The 24,974-nt window shown below is 40.6% G+C and overlaps 1 protein-coding gene across 1 annotated transcript; it reads right to left on the minus strand.

Annotated features, from left to right (window-relative positions):
- Window positions 1–35: 35 nt before the first annotated feature.
- Window positions 36–24,974, minus strand: GHRHR (growth hormone releasing hormone receptor). Its single transcript, XM_075086103.1, has 13 exons — window positions 24,918–24,974; window positions 17,918–18,023; window positions 17,192–17,299; window positions 15,888–15,988; window positions 11,512–11,609; window positions 9,614–9,746; window positions 8,785–8,938; window positions 7,421–7,481; window positions 6,607–6,676; window positions 4,938–5,029; window positions 4,068–4,197; window positions 2,495–2,537; window positions 36–187 (listed from the first exon to the last, which is right to left on the minus strand). Exons 1-13 carry the CDS (start codon window positions 24,972–24,974, stop codon window positions 36–38), a joined length of 1,305 nt encoding a protein of 434 aa, XP_074942204.1.

Raw genomic sequence — 24,974 nt, forward strand, 5'->3', positions numbered from 1 at the left:
CTAAGGGCATCTTTAGCACACAGATGTGGTCATTTTTACTCCAGAACTAGACGGCACAGTCCATCTTGTCCTCCTCCACACTGGCATAAGTCCATATCTCTTACCGTGCCACCTCCGGACAATTTCCGTTTGTACCTCAAAAGGAAAGGAGAATGCTGTTTTGCGGTCACATACTGCCTGGGAGTAGACCGGTGGGAAAGAGGAAAGACAGAAATAGCGGCTAGAGAAGGGGAAAATTTAGGTATCTCACAGAATCATAGAAGAGTTTAGGTTGGAAGGGACCTTTAGAGGCCATCCAGTCCAACCCCTCTGCAGTGAGCAGGGACATCTTCAACCACATCAGGTTGCTCAGAGCTCTGTCCAACCTGGCCTTGAATGTTTCTAGGGATGGGTCTCAGTCCAAGTCAGTTCCTCCGGGCTCCCTTTCTAGCTGACAGAGAAAAATAGGGTCCTCCAGAGATCGTTCCATCTAGCCTGTCTCAGCATGCTTATCCCTCTGCACTGATGAAAATGTCTAGTGTGGTTATCTCAGAGTTGGCCTCCAAGGTTGAAAAGAGCAAATGGACCCCACTCTTCCTTTCAAGAAGTAAAGACACTTCATGTGAGTCTGCCCAGTCCTGTGTCCCTATTTAAGGACTGTGGGCCCAACAATCAAAGTTTAATATTAGAGCTGTCACACAGTTAAATAAATGAAAAAAGTCCCACTTCCATTTTTAACTTTTCTGGTTTCCAATTCCACCTGGTGATCCTCCGTCCACCGTCCTTTGCTGAACTGAAAAGTCTGTCAACACTAAGTAACTTTCCCCCTTCAAAGTATTTATACTTTGATATCTTTATGGGTAGTCAAGTTACCTCAGTCTTCTGAGATAAAAAAGAGCTTGAGGTCTCTCAGTCTAGCACTGTAAAACATTTTCTCCACCACTAAAGTATTTCTCAGCTTTTTTTTTAATATCTTCTCCCTTTTTCATTTTAAATATCCCTTTGAAAATTTATTCCAGTAATGGTCTCACCAATGTTGCCTACACAATTAAACACATTCTCTCCACATTTCTTGCTTTTCCTTAGTTGTTAAGGCATGTTGTCTTGTTTCCATCTCTTTCTAGAAAAGTATAATCTGTAGCAAGTTCTTAACTGACATCCACCAATTTGTGGCTGAGGAGTAATACTACTTTGCTACTTATATTACTGTGAGGTGAAGGCCATCAACCATCAGGAGACATTTGCTTTCTGTTGTTGACAACTATGTATATCATGCATTGGCAGCTTCACAGAAAGATACAGTGGGTCCAGACCAGCCACTAAAGCCTGATTTCCCATCTGATTCTCATTAGAAATGTACTTTCCCAGATGTTTAATGGGAAGGAAATTTCTAAATTGAAGTGTTGTATGTTGTAGGTCTGGGATGTCAAGCTGGACGGAAAGTTATGGTCTACTATCAAAAGAGATTAGGACTGTTAATAGACAAGTGAAGGGGAGTGTTAGCTAAGCACAGGCATCGTTAGAGCAGTCAACAATTCACAGCAGTAAACTCAACAGAAAGGCTAAGAAATTTTAACACATTTGAAGATGCTCGATTTAATATTTCAGAAATTTCTAACAAAATTATGAAGAAAGTGTGGACCATGGCACATGTAGACATTTACATACTCTTTGCAAACTTAATAAGCCCCAGATTTTAAACTTGGGAAATGGCGATTTAGTCAATACATCCCAGGGTGTCTATAGCGGGTCAGCTGCCTCTCACACAGACTACTGGACTTTTTCATTTCAATACCTCTCTAAGTTTCACTGACTGTGATGATTAGGGGCAGGATTCACCCTCTAAAGACACCTTTGACTCCCTAGGGGATGCCCTGTGGGGTGGCATACACGAGTAAGGAGGCTCTCCCTTTTCAGGAGCTGCAGGTAGAAACCAGTAGATTCAGTGTAGTTTGAAAACGAATCCATAATAATAATTCATAATAATTCATTTAAGATGCATCCTTAATACAATGTCTAGGCTATAAAAAGGGGCATGGCTACTAAGCTAAGTGGAATGATTCCTGTCCCACCGACAGTAAATCTCTGATTTACATATTCTAAATGGAAGAAGAGAATAATATTTTGGTATGGGACAATCAGCATAAATTTAAATTCTGTCCAGTTTAATCACAGACTTTTAGTAACTGAAGATCTCTATGCATCACTGCAGTAGCTTGTGCTTTCAGCTCTGAACCTAGCATGGGTTTCCCAAGCCCTGCTATAGTACAAAATAAGCAGAAAGGATAAAAAAAAAGCTTGATGGAATAGCAAAGTAGCAAAAGTTCGTTTCTCCACTAGATGGCTTCATTCCCATGAAGATAATTGAAATGAAATTCAACTTCATTGATTCCCATGTTAACTGGCAACCATAAGGAACTAAAATATTTTACTATCTGCTTGTATGAAACTGTTTATTAACTTTATATATCTGCTAGTGAAAGTAATACTGTAGAGGACATAGGTAGGTCCCTTACCTCTTGGTTCAGGAAACAGTAGAGAACTGCTACAATAAAACCCTGGGAAAAAAAAAGTAAAAACAAAGTTGAGTGTCATCAGTTTGAAAAAGCCACTTGCACTATCTGATTTCATGACGGCACTGTGTAAGTGAATTAATGAGTATCATTATAAGTTGGAGTGTTGCTATAAATTGGAAAATTCCTTATGTATCGCCAATAAAACTGATCAGCCAGATAATGAACTAGCTCACCAAAGTAAGTTCAGTAAGGTGATATGAATTCACAGGAACAGATGCTATAGCAACTGAAGTTCTCCCACATTATGCTTTCAAAAGTATGGTCCATTCTACAGGCTGACACACTGTGAGCTAATTCTTTACAGAGTGCAAATCAGCAAGGAAACATAAACTTCATAAGGAGATCTATGTTTGGAGCTCATACAGCTTTCCAGTCAACTTCTGTGTCTTTGCAGTATATCAGATGAGATAAAATTCCGGCCTATTGAATACCTTTGTTAAAATTCTGAACTGAGATAAACCCAGGTAAATCCCAGGAGGTCAGTGGACCCATGTGATTAGATACCAGCTAAACACCTCATCCTTTTATTCAGTTTACTTATTCCTTACATTGTTAATTAACTCAATGAAGGCCAGCTCCACGCACAAGGGTCAGGATTAAGGTGTACAGGATATATTAGACAGGATCAACACAATGGATTAACCCCTCAAGAGGACTAAACCAGCCCAACTGCTGGATTTTCAGCGATGTTCACTGACAAATGATGCCATGCACCCATTCAGAGGGAGACATGCTCCCTTGTAAAGACTGGTAGGATTGCCCACAGCTGCTCTTGTAAATTCTGAGATGTAGCACAGGGAAACAGAGGAAAGCAAAGGGCAGCTGAGTGCTGCCTTGCTCATAACCCAGGTAGCAAAGCCACCTGGAGGGTATGTCAGAGCAGCCCCAGTAGCTGTTCTGGTTGGCACCAAGCTCCTCAAGCTGTCCATACCCTGTGTGTCAACTGAGAGCGGTTGGGGGCACCCAAAGTACACCAAACATTTTGCCTACCCAGGAGGGAAAAGCATGTAGAATTCCTCAGGGCAGTAGTCTGTACTGGACTGATAAGTGCATCAGTCACTAGTCTCTGTTTATATGCTTGCCTATCAATCTATTCTTTGCCAAAGAATTTGGAAGGGGGCTGGACCTGCAGCTTTGGTTGACCCTGGATAATTTATCAACAGCCCAAATCAGCTTGATCTTGTCAGTGATGTCAGGGAAGGTATGTGGATTACTACTGGTAGCAAAGAAGGTTTCCATGCTTGACTTTGTCCCACCATCCAATTTACACATGCGTCTGAAAAACTTGGCCTCGTATTTGTAAAAGCTGCAAAAATACAGTCTAGCCTACAGCCAGACAGGATGTAGGTCATGTCTTCAGATACCGTAACTCAGCAAAGAACCATGAACCCTGTGAGGAGACACTAGCACCAGGATCCAATGATTTTTTGTGCAATACTAGTTGTTATGTATACACTAGATTAAACTAGAAAATCTACCAGGAAGGAACTGAAGCCTCTGCAGTCACTTTACCTGAAAAGATCCAATGCAGAGCTCTAAGTAAAGCCGAACCCCCAGGCTGGTATATTCCGGAAGAAAGTTGAAGACAATATAATGGGTTCCAAATAAGGGAATTAGAAGCAGAGTTGACCTTGAAAGACGTCTAGCACAGGACATGAGAAAATATTATTTTCCTGAGTAAAGATTAATGCTTGCAGCATGCAATGGTAATGAGCAGAAATTAAAAAGAGGATCTAAATACCTGCTTGTGAAATTCATATCTTGTGGGACTACAGTGCTGAACAGCAAGCACAATGAGAAACTAGCTGAAAATAGGTTTCCTATGCTTATTGCCCTATTGGCAATACCATGTTCATGGAAATATCACGTTCATGGCTTTTCTTAAGGTATTTTGACATTGCGTCTTTCTGAATGAGTTCCAGTTCAGGAAAACATGAGGGAGTAGAATATCTTTTGCCCCATCGGAGCCATGAAAAATTTGACATTTATTTGTAAATAAATACAGAGGATGTAATATGCAGGTTCCCTTTATAGTTCTGGTACGGAAAAGATATCTGTAGAGAGTGATTTATCCTACCCTAAATCAGATACATAATGTGTATTCAATTAACGGTTTCCAAGTCTCTCTATTGGTTGTCATTGGAAGGTAGACATCTGAACCGATATGAATACATCATGTTTAGATGGTCACTATTAGGTGAGATGAGTCTCATCCTTGCAGTAGTTTCCTTGGGAATGGCATAAAGTTGGGAGTTTCTAATACTTAATGCCAGCCAAACTGAGCCCGTCTGTGACACAGGACACATGCTTCTCATTTCAGAAAAGATGATACAAGTTTTTTTGATTAAAATAACTGATAATTTTTTAAATTCCGTACACTACCTGTACTGAGAAGAATTGTTGAAGTTGATTTGTCTGGGGTCTAGCTTTTTCAACAGGATTCTGATGATGTTGATAAATAGGACAAAATTGACCTGTTCACAATATTTGGGGTGGGGGGGAAAGTAAAGGTTACTTTTACATGTAAAACTTTGCAATGAAAATCTGTTTTTTTACTTCAGTTGTTATGTGATTTGTTCAGTTTCAATGAGACCAATGTAAGATTATTAATGTCATTCCTGTTGGCAGCATTTAAACATCTCAATAGGTTGCATTCCTTCTTAAAGAAATAGCTGAAGATAAAAACTGGAGACTTTGACTTTGTTAAGTAAACTATTTTTATCAATAGCTTGAATGATTCTTTTTATTTTTTGTAGCTCATATAATTTTGATTCTCTTTTGAGACTGCTATTGCATTAAATTCTGGCTAATATCTTTAGATATTATTAGTAGAACTCATCTGACTAAATAGAGTATCTACAATGACATGTCTGTATCTGAGGTGATCACCCTGTTCTCCCTTTGTAGTCAGTGGAGAGCCAGACCGTACAGCCAATAGAGCCTTAGGTGGAGTTGGGTACAGATCATATCCTCCAAATGTAGTCATCAATTATAAGTCAGATGAATCACATACCAAAATTGCGTATTTCTCTTTGTTGACTCTGATGGGAACTGAGAAGCATTAGCCCAGCTCCAAAGCTAGATAGGGTCAATCCTAACTTGCAAACCAAATTTTCTACAATTGCAGTTTGGCACAAGTTTACCAAAGTCTGTGAAGCTGTGCAGTTTTCCACCCTCAGTGAGTTTCTTCCTATGCATTTTTGGGTGTCTGTATACACCAGCTCTTTTTAAGGTGAGGCTGAATGCTTAATTTTGCCTAAAAATGTTGACATTTTACCAAAAAGTCCAATCTCATTCTATTCATCAGTGATGTCTTAAGTACATTGCAGCAGAAAAATCATCACTGTATTTCCCCAACTCTCTTTGCTTCAAATGTGGATGTCAGATGAGCGCTAGTAGGGGAAATAATAATGGAGGTAGAAGAAAATGTAATGTTTTATTGAAACATGGCAAACTATGACCAGAATTCGACTTGAGATTCTTCATTCACATTGTTTGCCTGTATATGGCTTTTTTGTATGTATCTGTCCTCCAGTTAAATTAAGCTTTTAATAGAGGGCCTTAAGGTCATCGATTAGCTGCTTCCTCAAACATTGCTTGGGTTTAATGACATGTGGGAGTAATCATACACGATAATCATTTAAAGCCCATCAGTTTATTCAATAAATGTCAGGCTCAAGAGCTATTATCATTGTTATCACCTGTGAAGAGAAGCTTATTGCCCTTAAAAGTTTGTATTAAAATTTATGGATGATTCTGGGCTCTTAGGCTTAAACTTGGGTTTTCAAATATTGTAAGGATGGCTTAACATCTCACCTGCCATTAATTTCAACCAAACTGACAATTCTATGAAATCTTTGCCTTCTATGAAGGATGTTTGCTTGGGGAGAGAGGGACAGTTCTCTGCTTCTTTGGACATAGGCAAGTTTACTGTGGAATTTCTACCATTCCTTTTCCTTATTTCAAACAACATTTCAGCAAACAGTAACGAGATTTTAACTGAAAAATCTTTTTTCTTCGAATTAATGTTGGCAAACTTAGAATTACCTACCCCAACAGAAAGTATAATAGGTCCTTTGATTAGCCACCAGTATGGAGAGCCTTGATTAATATCCCAGCATCTGAGAAATAACAGTAAGTTTAGAAAAGACATGTGTGTAATCACTGCAAGTAAGACACTACATAGCAGTGTCAGTGAAAATCTGAACAGAAATATATTTCTGTGGAAGTACGGGTATAGCACAAGTATCCAAATATTTAAACTCTGCTTTGAACAGGACATACTTTTTACAGGTTATCCTACTCTTTTTAAACAGAAATAGTGATCCTGATGTATTAAGTGACAGCCATGGATGCAACAACTCAGACAAAAAACTTAAACAGATGATGCCATGACTAATACAAAGATATAGCTTTTTCCTTCAAAGACACTTATTTAAGACATGAAAGATTTTCTCTGTGTAAAATAGTGAGCGCTCCAGGCTTCAGAAATATCAAAATGTGTTATGTGTGAGAAACTTCTAAAATTTTGCTTCCTTACTTTGGTTATCTGATTAGAATCTCTCTTTTTTACTTGCAGCACAAATATATATTTGGGGTTCCTGGGAAGCATCCCCTGCACAATTACAATATCATTGCCTTAATATACTCTAATGGAGACAGTAATCCTCATTCTCTATGTCCATAGTGGAATGGAAATGCAGAAATCCACGGCAGGCACTAATCTACTTGGTGGTATAGGGAAGGGTGGGTAATATACTGGTGTTATTTTCCCATGTAACTGAAATTACATAAGCCTTCATCACTGTCATTACATTGAAAATATAACCCAGGAATCTAGAATAATATAGGAAACAATGACTTACGCTGTGTCTTCAAAGTAGAATTTTGCTAATATCCATATAAGGGTGAAAAGCGTTGGAAAACCTGTTAGACAGTTAAACAAAAACTTAGTTGTCTAATTTCATCAGTTAATCCAAATCTCGTGCACTGAAACTCTGCTTTGATGATACAGATCATTCATTTTCTGAACTGGAATTACCCTTTGTGGCCTGTTCACGTTACAGGAATTGCTTTAGACTCATGGTATAAACCTACAAAGAAGTCTCCTAACACCCATGATGTAACGAAACAAGTTAAGGCACTAACTGGTGGCCATGGATCACTGTGAAGATATAAAGGGTGACACTTTGCACATGATACAGTTCTGCCACAGAGGACAGAACTCGCACCCTCTTACTAACATGAAGACAGTTCATATGTGTGATCTCACCTGAAGTTAACACCTGCATGCAAATAGCACATTAAAACCCAGTTTTATTTAAGTGTGCTTTTTGCATGACAAAATATTAAGTAATAGAGTTTACCAAATCTTAAAACAATAGTAATACTGACACTTTACAAACACAGAATGTGATGCAGCCTCCCTTACACGTTCCTAAGAAGGCACTTGAAGTCTCCCTAAAACACAAAAATTTGTTCGCTCTGCTTAGTTGCCAGGCCTACCTTAATCTTTGGTGGCAACATGCATGGATTGCCTTCCTGAATGACCAAAAATTCCCCTTGAGAGAGAGGAAAGCAGGAGTTTTCTGCTTGACAAAGCAGGAGTTTTCTGCTTTTTCCTTTACACAGCAGCTTTATGTGGGAAACCACTTAGTTTCTGATTTTTAAGTCACCACAAAGGTCTGAACAATTAGATTTATTGCAGACTAAAAGAAAAAGGAGTGGAGATGTTGCTGTCTCATGCCTGCACTCTTATTTAGTGGCCAGAGTTCCTTTATTTACACAGTTGCCCAATGCAAAAGACGGGCTGTAGAAATATCAGGACTACAAAAACGCCTGCTATGCCTGCAGATGGACCCATTCTCAGGAGAAGACTATGGAACTATATTCTTGCATGAACTGAAGCAAGGTACACTTAATTTAGGTGATTGGCTAGCTCCTTAGAGGAATCTGTGTTTTTAGTTGGGAGAAGAAGGTTGAGTGGACTGGATCTCTGTGGGTTTGCAAATGTACTTAATTTTCCACTTCTTTCATAGGGACTTGAATGCCGTATTTAAAAAAACTATTTGTTCCCCACTAATATGCAAGTAAAAATAAAATCAAAGCAATTCCCAGGTTAGGCACTTCAATTAGGCAGATAGATTCCAGATCCAGTATTTTAATGGGATGGATAAGGCCTGTTGTAACATCTTGCCTTTTATTAGTTTCATGTAAAAGCCTTTCTTACCCCAGCCAAAGAGAACAAGCCACCAAAAATATCTTCTTCCATGAGAAAGAGATGAGAGTAGTAGACAGTTTAGGTAAAGAGCCTCTACTAGCAGCCACATGAAGTTCGTCATCATGAAGTAGTGACAGAAAACAACGGAGATCTTGCATTCAGTCTAGGGAACAGGAAAGTCACAGTTTTGGCAATACTTCAGCACACATGTGTTTGATTTGCAGAGGTTACAGGCATGTGACATTCTGGCTGAGTTCTACAATGATCTTACAATTACATGCATGTTTAAGGGAAAGCTTCAAATGTAATATGGCAATGCAGGAAAGTCATCCCATAGACGTCTGTTTGAAAACCATTGCCATGTTGCCAATGCATGTGGCTAGACCAAAGCTAAGTTGATTGTCTAGTACCTTGTGTGTTTTGTGGTTTACAACTCAGAGCTTCTAGTCAGAACATGAAGCCCAACATTTCCAGAAGAAACATCTTTTAAAAGTTGCGTTATGAAGTACTCAGAAATCTTTAATTTTAGATTCAGATTGTATTTAATTCAGATTATAGAAGTGCAACAGTGTAATGATACTACTTTTTTCTATGGCAAAGAGTATATCTGATTTAGAGTACTACTGGATCACACGTTGATGCATTCAGAATGCAGAAGTTCTGAGGTGCATACTTATGGCGGTAAAACATACTGAATAAAAGAATTATATAATTTTCACTACAAGGTTAGAAGAAAAAAAACCCTAGTAAAAAAGAAAAAGCAATGAAAAGTGAAACCATTTATAGATGGCATGCAAAAACATCAAGTACCACAGTATCCTGCTTTTCATGTGCTTACTGTAGAGAAGCTGCAATGATCGATGTCTTCCTCTTGGAAAAGGACAGCATCCTTAATGAAAATGGCAATAGCTTTTAAGATAAAAGTAAAAAAGAGCTGTACATGGATATAATTCCTGGGACAGCGAAGCCTCCTGGAAGAAAAGCAGAAATGTCCTTTTGAGGTAATTAACTGACTTGTACTGGCAGTAATTCAAACATGCAGTAAGTCCTTGTTTCAACTCAGGTACTTCCAGGCATGCATAGAAAGAACACTTTCATCCACTCAGCTCTCTCTGCAGGCAGTCAGAGACAGAACCCTTCCTCATCTAAAGCAGTTCACCCACAGTCTACATCTTAATCTCCTTCCTTGTTAGGTGGTACCCTGGTGGTGTTTCTAGTCTGCCAAATTCCAGGAATCTCACTTTGTGTTCAGTATACCTGAGCCAGCCTTTTGGTCGGCATTATTTTTGGGCCAAGAGAAGCCTGCATTTGAGAAATGATCTTTACTGGTGCAACTGTGTCATAGTGATATCGACTGTGCCTAAACCACTCCCAAGAACGAGCATGCAGACATATCCTGAATTAACTAGACAGTTTTCTCAATGAACAGGGTAATGATTACTAAGAAACGTTTTCTATATAGCAAAATGCTGTGAGGGAGTGAAATTGTGTTAAACCCCTGTGCAGACAGCCTTATCCAGAATTAAAGAATAGTTCCTTAATTTACCAAAGTTACTCTTATGACTTAACTGAATGCAGAGAATTGCTTTAAAACAATTTGGCACATCTACTTTAAATGCTGATGTTCAGTTAATTCAGATTAATTTTTTTTGACTGTTATTAAATGCAGGCTTTTGGAGCAGTTATACAGCTTCAGCTTTATGTTTTCATTTGAGGCTGAAGACTTTACCTAATTAGCAAAGAGCCCCATTAAAAGCTGAATTCCATCCAGACCCAGTAATCTCAGGGTCACCTAATCTCAAAACTCACTTAGAGCGTGCAGAATTTTATTACTGAACTCAAACGCCAAGTCCATTGTTAACTATAACTTTTTCCTCCCTATTGCTAAGTCTCTTTATGTCCATTGTTTCTTTCTTTTCCCGTATTTGGGCTGGTTTGTTTTCCTGAGGTCAGAGTGGATGTCAATAAACATATCTGTTGACTTCCAGACATGAGCTAGGAACCAGCAGAGGTCAAGAAACTTTCCCCTGAGAAACCTGATTCTCACAGCATAATAATAAATCTCTTCCTTGTCCTGCACAAATACCAGACATAAACAAAGATTAATAAAATAAATCCTACATGGCAGAAAACATCAAATCTACATTAAATGAGAAAATAAACAGTCACTTTTATTCTAGATACTCTAAATTATACCTGAAAATGCCTAATATCTGGGTAGTTCTGTAGGAAAGGAATCTTACCGATGGTAGCCAAATTCAGAGCCTAACTTTCAAAACATGCCTTTAGTTGTAAATGCTTCAATAGTAATATATGCAGTGCCACAGAAACCTTGATTCAGAACTGAGTTCTTTGTATATATTCTTCTTATTAATATAAAATTTGCTGAGGCCATAAAAGGCAAATGCACACAGTTAATAAAAAATTGTCTTCATTCCGGTGAAAGCAGGCAAATTTATTTATTAGTTATTTAGGATCAAAGTGAGTTGCTAACTTTCTCTGATAGGAAGTTGGCATTTAATTCCCAGTTTTGATTCTTCTTATGTCTGGCTCGCTCTGATCACTTTTCATTTCTAGCCTCAATTTAATATTTTTAAAACAACATGGCCAGAAATTTTTATTTTTATTCTTCTGGATTTCTGTCTACATTACTTTGTTATCTCTAATGTTGTCTCATACAAACTAAGATACTAAGAACTATTAAAAGAATTGAGGTGAGAGGATAACTTTGCATACCTGAATGCAATAAGAACTGTCACGGCAATAATGAGTGAGGTGATAGACACACTGTATCCTACGGTGTAGATGATCTTTATAGTAGAAAAGTAGGATTGCTATAAAAGAAAAGAATTATTTGTCACATAACTTGCTGCCAAATGACAGCTGTTTTACTGATTCTGGCAGTTTTGCTTTGTTTGGTGCTTCCAATCTGTTCACATCCTTGACTGCCTTTTTTTCCCCTTTTAATGCCACCGCAAAGTGCAACTGAAATCACTCATTATGTGAAGACCCATTCCGTAGCTATGCGGATACAGCCCAGTCTGATAAAGAAACAGGGATTGATCAGGGTGGTTTCCAGCTCATTCATAAACCCATAAAATACTAAGCCAGTCTTCAACAAAGGCATTGTAAAAACTCTCATGCATGCTTATATCGTGTTTTCTCCACTGCAAGAGTAGGACAATCCTGGTGGCAGCTGGCTGCATGATGAACACTGACCTCTGTCAGCCTTTCCTTATGGTTCTCCACTTTCCTTCACTCTGCTTCCTTGCTTACAATTCTGCTGTCTATTCTTCTTTTCCACTTTTATTGTGCTGGTGGGTTTTTTCCTGGGGTTATTTTTTTCCTCTTTCTTCTTGCCTCCAAACTCAATTGTTACTCAGTCAGAATGTCAATCAAAATCCATTTCAATTTAAATAGCACTTCTATCAGACATGATCTCTGAGTGAGGATAAGCTGACTTCAGCTATCACATATGGAAGCAGAAAATAGAATGAATAAGCTCTAGGCTGTAAATCTTTCCCTTCAGTCTAACATGGTCTCTCTTGGGTCCCAATTTGATGTTTTTATATCTTAAAATCTATGCAGCTATGCAATGCATTGCTACAGTTCACTTTGGGGAAGGACAGATACTTGTTTTGAGCCTTAAGTATCACTTAAGGCATTATAGGGCTGACATTGGGTAGGATTTATTTCATTTAATGTAGGTGCTTAAAAATTGGTTGCCTAAGTATGAGCAGCTGAGTCTATAGTAAAATGAGCAGTGTGAGAGCATGGCCACAGGACCAAACTGTTTACATGTTGACACAATCCTGCTTCTTATTCTGTTTCTTTTCTAGTTAATGAAGGGAAACAAGCACCCCCAGAAGTCAATGCAACTCATTTTAAGATGAGACGTTATCACTTTCTGTCAGCAGGAAAAAGGATCTACCACTACAGCTGCCTTGACAAGCGCAGGGTGCTGAGGATGTTACATCTGTGCTGACATTGGGTGCATTTCTGACTAGCCATAGTTTAATTCTATGGGCTGAATTTTGTTATTGGTCAGAGGACACTACATGCACCCTGCATTTGTCTTCCAGGTTAGTTTCATCCATAGGAAGCCAGATCATCCCTTCTGAGAGCACCCCTCAGTGTAAATGCAGTAAGTGGGGATAACAAATATATTTCCTTGAAAAGCTCACACTGTAGAAAAAAAAAGCTAATCACTGTGTAGTGATTAGCTTAGACTAGCTTAGACTTACACAGTAATTTTTTTTCAAGATTGATGAAGTTAAATGATGTGGAAACTATGGCCTTTTCTGTCTGGTGGGTGAACTGTGATTACCCAGGTACCCGACTATGCACAGTTCCAGCCAGAGCTCGGAGAAGTCCCTTAGAGTTACAAAGCTAGCCAGTAAGTCTGGAAGGCACCAGTCCACAAGAAACATATCAATGCTGTGTTAGGCTAGCCTTAGTTGTCAACCTCCACTTACAAATCAGAGATGAAAACCACATAAAATAATCAAATCTTTAAGTGGATAAACCTGCAACTGAGGAGTTTACCTTGAGGTAAAATGTAGGTTAATACTAAAAAAATAATCTAGAGACTCACTGAAGGGAGAGCAGTCGACGTTGTCTATCCTGACTTCAGTAAGGCATTCGATGCTGTCTCCCATAGCCTCCTCACAGACAAGCTAAGGAAGTGTGGGCTGGATGAGAGGACAGTGAGGTGCATTGAGAACTGGCTCAACAACAGAGCTCAGAGGGTCGTGATCAACGGGGCAGAGTCTGGATGGAGGCCGGTCACCAGTGGTGTTCCCCAGGGGCCTGTGCTGGGTCCAGCCCTGTTCAACATGTTCATCAATGACCTGGATGATGGTACAGAGCGTCCCCTCAGCCAGTTCGCTGGTGATACCAAGGTGGGAGGAGCGGCTGATGCACCAGCAGGCCGTGCTGCCATCCAGCGAGCGCTGGGCAGGCTGGAGAGCTGGGCCCAGGGGAGCCTCATGGAGTTCAACCAGAGCCAGTGCAGGGTCCTGCCCCTGGGGAGGAACAAACCCCCGCACCAGCACAGCCTGGGGGGGACCTGCTGGAGAGCGGCTCTGCTGAGAAGGCCCTGGGGGTGCTGGGGGGCAGCGAGGTGACCCTGAGCCAGCACCGGGCCCTTGGGGCCAAGGGGGCCAGCGGTGCCCTGGGGTGCATGGAAAGGAGTGTGGGCAGCAGGGCGAGGGAGGTTCTCCTCCCCCTCTGCTCTGCCCCAGTGAGGCCACACCTGCAGGGCTGCGGCCAGTTCTGGGCCCCCCAGTTCAAGAAGGGCAGGGACCTGCTGGAGCAAGGCCAGCGCAGAGCTGCCAAGGGGATCAGGGGCTGGGGCATCTCCCTTGGGGGGAAAGGCTGAGAGACCTGGGCTTGTTCAGCCTGGGGAAGAGAAGGCTGAGGGGGGTCTCATCAGTGCCTATAAATATCTGAAGGGTGGGTGTCAGGGGGATGGGGCCGGACTCTTTTCAGCGGTGCCCAACAACAGGCCAAGGGGCAACGGGCACAAGCTGGAACACGGGAAGTTCCCCCTGACCATGAGGACAAACCCCTTCCCTGTGCGGGTGCCAGAGCAGGGGCACAGGCTGCCCAGGGAGGCTGTGGGGTCCCTTCCCTGGAGACATTCACCCCCCGCCTGGACGCGGCCCTGTGCCCCTGCTCTGGGGGTGCCTGCTCAAGCAGGGGGTGGGACGGGGTGAGCTCCAGAGGGCCCTTCCAGCCCCCGCCAGTCTGTGAGTCTGTGATTCTGTGATTCTGTGATTTAAGATTGTTTTTACACCAGAAAGGTAAGTAAGCAATAAAAGAAGGAAAGAAAGAGAAGAGTTGCATTTCAGTGTGTTTATTTACAGAGAGCAGCAGGTACTGTAGCTTAGAGACTGGAAAGTTTGAGTTAAACAGCACAGTAGTAGTCAGTACAAAAAACAGTGGGAAGGGAAGACAAATCTCCCCATGATGATATAAACTAAATTTTCTCCAGCAAGTTGAATGGAATTCATCAGGTACAGTATAAATATTCATTTAATTCTCTCTATAGTGGACCAAAAAGGATAGTATTCACCTAACTTAAAAATAAAGAAAAAAGTGTGGTGTTTAGCCTGTACAGAGGAAGGGTAGAGATCTAAAGTTAGACTAGACAACTAATTTTTAATCATTTAAAGTGATTTCAACATCCTTTCTATTGGTTTCAACTTAGTGGAGATTTCTTCAGATTCTTTCCACCGAGTTACTCCTCATTTTCTCCACAGTAGCTAATAAGGCAACAAAACCTGATCGCAAAAGAGGCTTTTTGTAACCATAATAATTTTCAGGATTTTAATATTTTTCATTGAAATACGGCATAGTATTTTGGCTTGCTTCTTTTCTCTGAAAGAGGATTTACATCTCTACAGTATGTTTGTATCTTTATTAGTTAGAGATCAAGCACTTTAATTTAAATGGCTCTTCTATCAGACATGATCTCTGAGTGAGGATAAGCTGACTTCAACTATCACATATGGAAGCAGTGTTTTTCCCTGTACAGATAAACTCTAAATATAACCAATTTTTCAAATCTAACTGAAGCAGTATGTCAAATTCTGATCTGCATTACAAAGACGTAGATTTTGAAACCTTTTTTTACTTCCTTGTTGAATTAGACATTTTATGCCAGGCAGGATGAGAAACCAGAAAATTCTCCTGTGCTTAAATATGGTTGACTTTGGAAAAGTGGTGTTATGACAGCACATTTGCTGTACTCATGCTGTGATGCCATAAAGTCATCTTGCTGACTGACATTATTGAATTGTCTTAATTCATACTTTATGAACATTTTGTGATGTATCTCTAGCTGTTATATTTGCGAGCAAGCATAGCAGCTGCATGATTGTATGGAATTTGCAGCTGGCTTTATTTTTATCACACTTTTTATACCTGAATAATAAAACACCCTTAGTAATTCTCCAAAATAAGTGACTAGAGTAAAATTTGAATTGCATTCCATACTTGGTAAAAATTCCAGCTTCATCTGAGCTTCCCTCCCCAGCAGTCTTCAGGAATAGAAAGGAATCCTATAACGTCAGCACACCACTCACAAATATTTATTTAATTAAACTTACTTCTTCAAGCGGCATCTCATCTTCTACTGGACAAGCAATATGGTAGGGAGGGAATGTGTCAGACCAGCCTTTCTTTGTGCAGTTCCTTTTTACTATCCCAGCTGAAAGAGAAGCACTTACTTTTTCCAGTGAAGAGCCACATGACACAGAAAATAAAAACCAGGAGAAGATCTCTTGCTGGTACAAAGATTATACCAGGAAGAGAGGATCATCTCACAGAGTTGATAGGACACTTCACATGTGTACGTTCAGGCAGTCAGATACAGAACTTTACACTTTATCTGGAGACAAACAATGGGAAGAAGTGAGAGAACCAAGGTGACAGAGGTAAAGGCAGGAAGGACTAAGGAAGAAATCATATCAGGGTCAAGGAAGTCAACTGAAGAAGTCTGGGAAGGACTACTCAATCAGACTTCTACCTCTGTCAGCACTCACCCCTCTAATGCATTCTTTCTCACTCCAACCTTCCTTGGGGCTTATTCTTTCTTTGCAGATCAGAGGTTGGAATAAGCAGTTCGTTCTATGAGCATAGCAGGTTTCCATAAAAAGATTTATGAGTCATATGAAGGATAAATAAGAGAATCCCAGGGCAGGAAATTAATCTGCACAGTGAAAGGGGTTTTCCTTATCCCTTATTTACAACTAGCATGTGTTGAGTGAGGCAGAGGTTGGGCCTTGCAGTTTCTTTTTCTTGTGGAACTGCCAAATCTAGGTCTTTCCTGGAAAATCGTTTCCTGCTTATGGGCTTGCATTTTGTTCCTAGCCATATTCACCCAGAGAGTGAGCAGCCACAAAGGCACTAATTTGCACAGTCTTGCATTTGACCCAATACTTATGCTACTTCAATGACAAAATTCTGCTTTGTATCTCCAACCTTGGTCTTAAATAACAGCCACACTATTCATTCCTCTGCCTTTCATTTCATCCCACACTAATCAGATCATAAATCTCATGGAGCCTCATGCTCAAATTCTGACCTAGACAACCCCCATATGAGCTCTAGAAAACTCATGCTAAAAGCTGATTGCAAAGCCTATGGAAACAAATGAAAATCACTGTATTGATTTCAGTGTTCTTCGGCTCAGGGCCTCATCACAGACTATGGGATAATACCCAGTTATGGATAATGCTTAAAATATAAGAACAACTGCGAAACTCCCTCAGATCCTACAGAAATCTTTGCAATAATGCTCTGATCCAACTAGAGAGCAGGAACTTGCAGTGTTCTGTCTTCACCCCCCATTTTTAGAAACGCTCTTGCCAGGCACACAACACAACAACAGGAGCACATCACAGCACATCACCTGTCTCCTTCATGAACTGAAAGAGGATGTTTGGGCATGGTAAGGCAAGCATCTCTCCAGCATCTGCCTCTGGCCAGCACAGTAATTTGTCCCAAGTTCTCCTGCAACCTTAGACAGAAAATGAAATATATATTTAAGTATAATTATGTTTGAGCAACTAAAAAAATAATAAAACAAAACCTTTTTAAACTTTGATCTTCCCCTCTTTAAATATCTTATAAAAGTAGTTCAGACAAAATTTTTATTCTACAGTAAGAAACAAACACCTCCAGAGGACTATTGAATCTGCTTTAGTTAGACCTCCTGTGTTAGACAGGGGTGGGTTTTCAGACATAACACAATAAATGAAAATGTATTGTGGAAATGGGAGAGAGTGATACAGAAAGACCAGGTTACAGTAGTTATTAAGGGGTTACCCTGTTTTTAAAAATCAACACACCCTCACACAGCAAGCATGATGCCATGATCACATCCAGTTGGGGAAGGAATAGGACAAGGACACAAGGATTCGCTCAGATAGATGGACTATCCATATTTGAATGTGAAAAAAAAAATGTTGAAAAAAAGAATTGAAAGGAATGGGAGTAGATGGAAGAAGAGCTGACCAGAGAACAGGGATGTGGGACAATAAGTAAAACACTCAAACATGCACATTGGCATCACGTGTCCTGACTCTGGTAGGGCATTGCTCCTCTGCCACTCTTTCCAGCCCTCACACAAGGATACCTGGTGGTGTTGCATTCCCACGCTCCTCTGAGTCCTCCAGACATTCAGCCTCCTTTTTCTTCAGCTCTGTCATAAAATCACATTCTGGGTGGACATTCCCAAGAACCTATAGGGAAAGGAGTTTCAGCTGGTTAGTAAGAAGGGGTTAGGTAGGATCTCATGAGCCATTAAGTCCAGACCCACTTTTTCAACTAACAAGGCTGTGTAAAGGACACAGAGCACTAGCTTAGGATTTAGCAGTCAAAAGGTGCCAATGTCTCTGCACAAACTGCAATGTTTTTGGCAGATGAGCTCTGCAAAGTCAGATGATCTGTGCTAAGGATCAGAGCAAATCCTTAGGGTGTATAGCTGTTGGAGGATGATAGCCCCAGCTCTGTACTGGGAAGTTTATAAGATTCCTCTGGCTATGTTCATAATGAAAGACCTCTCTGCTACGGCCCAGGTTTGAGTGCAGGACTCATTTGCACCCTGAATTTAGCCCCTGCTAAATCTGGGCCCAGAGGGAAAGAGTGCACTTGATTGTGTTCATTTTCTTAGCAGCGAAGGGCCCAGCACTGCAGGGCATGCTGCAGAGCCCACCTGCTCCTCAGCATAGTCATGCCCCTGCCAACACCCAAAGAAACAACATCCTGAAACCACATACAATTACTGCAAAATTGCCTTCTGAATGAGCTCTTCACTGCAATAGGAATGAGTCTGTTCTCTCCCTTCTGCCGCCTGCCTCTCTTTGCACAGGGTGGGAGGCAAAAATCCGTTCTTTGGAAAAAAACTGCACCAAAGCATTTGTCATTTTGGTATGCTGGTGTAAAGAAAAAATTGGCACCCAGTGTTTTAACAGCAGGAACCTTTTACTTGCTTTAGCCCTTATTTAGACTTGTGCTTAAATGGGCACCGCAAGAGAATTAGAAGAGGTCCAGAGTTCCTTGGCCACCAAAGGACACAGTCTGCAGTAGGCTGTTACATACCACGCTTGCTGTGAGCGTACCCACTGTGCAGAAGTAAACACATCTATTTTTCACGAAGAAAGCAATATGTGCCTTGTCCAACCATACCCATTTTCCCCAGTCCCAGAAGGCCAGTTGTCATCAGAGACACTCTTATCTTAGCTCTACATCTTGGCCACTGGTGCCAGCGTGCTCCATATGTGTGAATATAGATAGAGAGACACAGATACACACAGCAGAAAATAAACTCAGGATGAGACTGGCATGGTGAACAGGTGGCTGGCATATGGCTCAGTTTTGTTCCACCCAGGGAATATTAATATTCAGGGAATTTGGAAAATAAAGAGCTGGCTTTCAGTTCATTGAGAGGGCAGATCGTATCCTTTCTATTAAGCTGGTATTTCCCCTCTGTGTAAATGTCCATATCTCATGTTGGTCTACAGAGCATTTGAACTTCATGTTGGGTAATAACTTGAGGCTCTCAGGCTGCTGGAGAATACTGGACTAATTGCACAGCCTTTGCTCTTCTGGGGTCTGGTCTCTGGCGGTTGAAAATGATATGTATCCACATGTATGTCCTTAAAGGAGATAATCTGCTTCCCATTTACTGCACTTTTAGGAGGATGTGGTTTTCCTGCCTAACTAGAAGACAGCAGTGCCATGCATCAGTTTAAGGCAGCAATGAAAAGGAGGGCCCCATACTCAAGGCTGAATGAGAGGAAGGTAACTATGAATGAATGGAGCAGAGGCCAGCTATTGCCTTAGCGCCAGGAGCTGGAGATCTACGTGTAGGATGCCTCAGTGATCATAGAATCATTAAGGTTGGAAAAGACCTCTAGCATCATCAAGTCCAACCATCAGCGCAATACTACCATGTCTCCTAAATCATGTCCCAGAGTGCCATGCCTGTACGTCTTTTCAATACCTCCAGGGATGGCGACTCCACCCCCTCTCTGGGCAGCCTGTGTCAATGTCAGCCCTGGTCAATAAAAAGAGGTAGTCTAGGGAGCCCCACAACTCTACTTCACTAAGATATGCAATTGTAGGCAGGATGACAGAAAATTGACATCTGCCTTGAACATCTTTGCTCACTTGATATCTCTTCTCATGCCAACATATATTCTTCCCCCATTACACTCTCCCTGGACAATGAGACTCATCTATGCCAAAAAGCTCACTACCCATCATGTACAGCAGCTATTGCAAAAAGTAGCTTTATTAATCAGTAGAAAAACAGTCAACCCATTTCCTGAAAAACTATTTTACAACATTCTTTTGGTTTGGTGAACTGTGCCCAGAAAAATCTCAGTAGGCAGGAAATGTACCCATTTGCACAGTCCTAAATTATTTCTCCTGGCAAAAAAATGTCTAGACTTTGCCTGCGAAAACTCTCTTTGCTCGTTTAAATGTTCATGGCAAGAACAAGGCTTGTTTGGCTTATTCACGGGTCCAGGAAACTTTTTTTTTTTCCTTTTTCTTTCTAAGTCTCCAAACTTATGAGAACATTTTACCACATACATCTCAAATAAAAAGGTGAGGTTGATCAAGTGCCAGGAATTTAAATTATTACCTCTTCCTTCAAGAAGACCTGACCTTAAGAGATGCTCTCATAATTTGTATTCAAGTCAATGCTAACCACTGCTTGAATAAAAACTGAGTGCAAGATCTGCTATTACAGAAACTGAGGTAAAATAAACTAAAATTATTTATTCCACTTCTAGGCTGTGTTCTAGATATATTCATTCCCCTAGAGCATTTGACACCACCTAACAGACCCTTATACTTTCTGAACAGCTCTGAATACTATTCCCAAACAAGATGTAGAATCAGGTTCCAAACTACTCTGAAAACATCTATAGACTTGTTTAATCTCATTTTCTACCTCCTTCCTTTCTACCCACTTCTAGAAGCATCAAATAATGGGATAGAGGTTTGAGCCATTCTTTAAGACAAGAATAAATGTTGCTACAAGATTCAGCTCCCTTTGGTGTCTACATCTACAGAGACATCATAATCTGACCTAGTCTTCTTAGGTTCCTTTCGGACAGAATGAGCTATGGTTTAGACTCAATTCACTAGGATTCCCCTGACTGTTAAATCCATGGTTATTTTCTAAATCTGGGCTTCAGCACTGAGTTAGATGAATACCACTTACTATAGCTGCTGATGTTAAGCAGGCTTGTGCACAGGTCATTACAGCAGAGCTCTTTTTCCTGGTAGCTCAGCTGATAATAAGACAAGTTTTTCTATTTTGTAAGATCCCTAAAGAAATGAAGCTCCATAAAATTTTTTAGTTTGCCACTTTGGTAATTCAGTTGTCTGTCTCCCTACGTAAACTCGCCCTGTAGCTCACAGATCACAGAATCACAGAATGGTTGAGTCTAGTATGTATCTCTGGGGATCACCTAAAGCAACCTCCCTGCTCAACACAAGGTCAAGTAGAGCAGGTTGCTCAGGACTGCATCCAGTCAGGTTTTGGATGTCAAAAAGGATGGGGACTCCACAACCTCTCTGGGCAGCTTCTTCCATTGCTGGGCTACCCTCACAGTAAAAAGTGGTTTCTTGTGTTTAAATGGAATTTCCTGTACTTCAGTTTGTACCCATTGCCTCTTGTCTGTTCATTGCGTACCCCTGCCAGACCACTCAGATTGCCTAGGAGTGGAGCTGTCCTCGGGAGAGATGCCTGTCTCAATGGACTAGAAGGAAAGTCCTGGATAACTGCAATCTTACTTTAGTGTCTTCAACAAAATGTTTATTATTATTGTGGATGAATGAGGGCTCTTCCACTACAGGCAGCCTTTTGTTTTGGATAGATGAGGCAGAATGGGAATCCAAACTCAGCTTGTTTCTTCTTCTAAATGCTGGTAATTAGTAGAGGAAATATGAAGCAGAGGTTCTAGCACTTTTCATGGTCTTTTGCATCCATGAAGATGGACAGATGTAAAATACCACTTTGCTGAGAGACACTTAACATATAGCAGGTGAGATCTGCAGGCATGCTTATGCCGTAGATTGTCCTGAGTAGCTATAAATTTTTCACAAAGCTGAGCAGAACATACCCATTTCCTTTTAAAATTGTGCTCTCACCAGTTGAATTGCTCACATTTTTAAGAGTCTGTTGGTTAAGATGCTCATGTAGAGTGCAGCAAACCTAGATTCAATTCCCTGCTAAACCTGAGAAGTTTCAAGTCTTTGCTTCCTATTTTTCAAGGGAACCAGCATCCCAATAAGGCTCTTTTAGGGAGAAAGCTCCTAATCACACAGTATGAAACCATTTTGCATCTGCCTATGCAACTTTCAAATAAAAAAATGGGATGTGCCTGATGAATTTTGGTAACTGTTAGCAGAACTTGAAAGAAGAGGAAATAGACACAGAAAAGAACAGACGGATGGGAATTTTGGAATGCATCTTCCTAAGTCCGTGCCAATCTGAAGATATCAGTTTTGGATCATCGTTTTAACTGATTCCGTGGTAAGTACTCTTTGGTGTTACCAACGGGCCAACACAGGGCCTTTTAGTGGGCCCTGATTTTCCAACAGCTTTACATTCCCGGAACACCCATAACGATTCACTAAGGCAGAGAAAATTGGACAGCAAACTCACTGGCTACTAGATACCTTTAAAGCTACACCTTCATGATGCTTCCACTACCATGACACAAAATAAATGAATAATGAATTTCTGAGTTTGCAACTCCAAACTGAGTCGCTGTAAGGGTCTTGAAGGGCTTTAGTGGCTCTCCTCAGCCTCCCCCTACTCTGCCCATGGGTCCAGGACACCATTTTTGCTCAATCTCTGCCCCAACAACGCTGTAGGATGGTGGTTGCAGGCTCCATCACAGCCCTGCAGAGCCATGGGCACCACCAATGACTCAACCTGGCCTCAGCCCGTCCTTGTCCCCACGGCCCTGTCCGGTCAACCTGGGCTATGTCTGACCCTGAGTCCCCTCGCCAGGCCTGATCCTGACCCTGATCCTGACAGACTAATATGCCCCAGAGTCTGCCCTGTACCTTCGCTGGAGTGGCTTTGACTGGCAAGGTCCTACCCTGCCAATCAGTTTAACACTTATAGAATACATATAGCTTAGAAAAAGTATAAGTGCCTTTCTTGAGGTCATATTTGCACCCCATTTGGAGTTAATATAAGGAAACAGGTATTTCCCCAATATTCTTTTTAGAAGGGCAAAAATGATAGGAATTGTGCAACAGGAGCGAAAACAGAAAATCTTTTTGAGAGCACCATAACTAATATTTCAGGTTGTCCTCCTGAATAAAGTTATACAAAAATCTTGCTGATGAGGAAAACTAAACTAGAAATGAAATAAACACTGGTATGTTCCAAATAGAACATGAATTTACAGTTGCTATATCTATCAGTTTTTGTATTAAATGTAGTTGTGGTTGTGTATTAACACAACCACCAAAAATCAAATAAATCTTCACACTTGTCAGAGGGGCCCCACTGGAACTCTTGTTAATATGATAAAAATAAAACACCCAGCAAAAAAAGAAAACCATCTTCCAGATCAGGCTCTAAAGAGGGACATGAAATGACACGTAAGAAAGTAAACTTCTCTTTTTAAACTTATTCTTGGTGGTTTCACAGCATCAGGCAAAATTTGCTGCTTGATTGATGCTTTTCCTGTGTTTTCTCTTATATACATCAGAATGGATCAATATTTGCATTCTTTTCCCATTACAGTAGGCACCATACATGCAATGACAGAAAAAAATCTCAGTTTATAGAAGCTGAGACTCAGCCTCCTAAACATTTAAAACCTCTCCAAAAGTTAAATTCAGCTCTTTCAGGGAAAGCATACTATCAAGTTATACCAGCAATGAAACCCGATGGCTGTTTTTCCACCATATTGTACTATAAGAGTTTTTTTACTACATTTGTTACAATAAAATATGCAACATACACTAGGAAATTTTTATTATATACTTACAGATAAGCTCGGTTTTGATCAGTGCATAACTGTATTATAACCAGTCTAACTTTATAGAGGAAAGTGCTATTTCTCTTGGGGAAATGGGACAGGTTCTTACAAAGACCTTCAATGATATTTTTAACTGTTAGCACTGGATCCTGATATTCTACTTATGAGCAATCATACTTATCTGCTCCCACTACAGGGAAGCAGAGTTTGCCACACAGATGATACAAAGGAAACCTTAGCTTCACACCAGTAAAAAAGTGTCTTCAGTCATTTCACGTCATTTTACTCCTCTTGACCTACAGAGACGAAGCTGCTGTGCCACCCTTCATGAAATGCTCCTTCACAGAAGAGATTCCCAGGGAAGAGGAAAGGATATAGCAGAAGGATCACAAAAGGAAGATGCTGAAAATGCAGTTTCTCTCAAAAGCAAAGAAAATATCCTTCCCCCGCTTTTCACAGACCTTGCCTGACATCTGTGTTATCTGGTTAACTAATCATTGTCCAAAGCAAAACATCAGCAAGACCTCTAGGTTTTTTAATGCATTTGGATATTTCTAATTTTGTCACAAGCATCCCTGTCGGTTCGACTTATTTGTTACCTGTAGCATCTCAGCTGTTCACATATTAAATAACATTAATGCTACCAACAAGGCAGATGAAATTGTACCTAATAAGACTGCACAAAATAAAATTTAAGAAAACTCTATCAAAACTCAGCTGCTCTGATGTAACACCTCTCCTCCAGTTTCTTCTTGCCACTGCCTTTTAAAGCCTACACACAAAAAATGGGGGGTTCTGCCAATTATGTTGTTCCTCCTTAGCGAGTGTGTGGCAAGAAAGCAGTGAAATGTATTGATATAGACATAGATCCTACAACGAGTGTCCCTTCTGCCACTATTCACACTTTTCATAGCATCTTGCCTTGTTTAACTGGAATCCAAAGCAAATAAAGAGAGAAGAGTATCATGCAAAAATTAAAGCTGTATCTGACCATCTGCTCCGAGAAGAAAATGAACAATTATTGAGAAACAATGAAGTAAAAACTTTTTTTCATGCAATTACTTACAAATGCTGCAAAACAGTGAAGTAAAACCTTTTTTCCATGCAATTACTTACAAGCACTGCCAGACACAGGGTGTACAGAGCACAGTGGTATAAAGTACTAGAATTCAT

This window comes from Phalacrocorax aristotelis, chromosome 2 (assembly GCF_949628215.1).
Source record: "Phalacrocorax aristotelis chromosome 2, bGulAri2.1, whole genome shotgun sequence".
Lineage (NCBI taxonomy): Eukaryota > Metazoa > Chordata > Aves > Suliformes > Phalacrocoracidae > Phalacrocorax > Phalacrocorax aristotelis.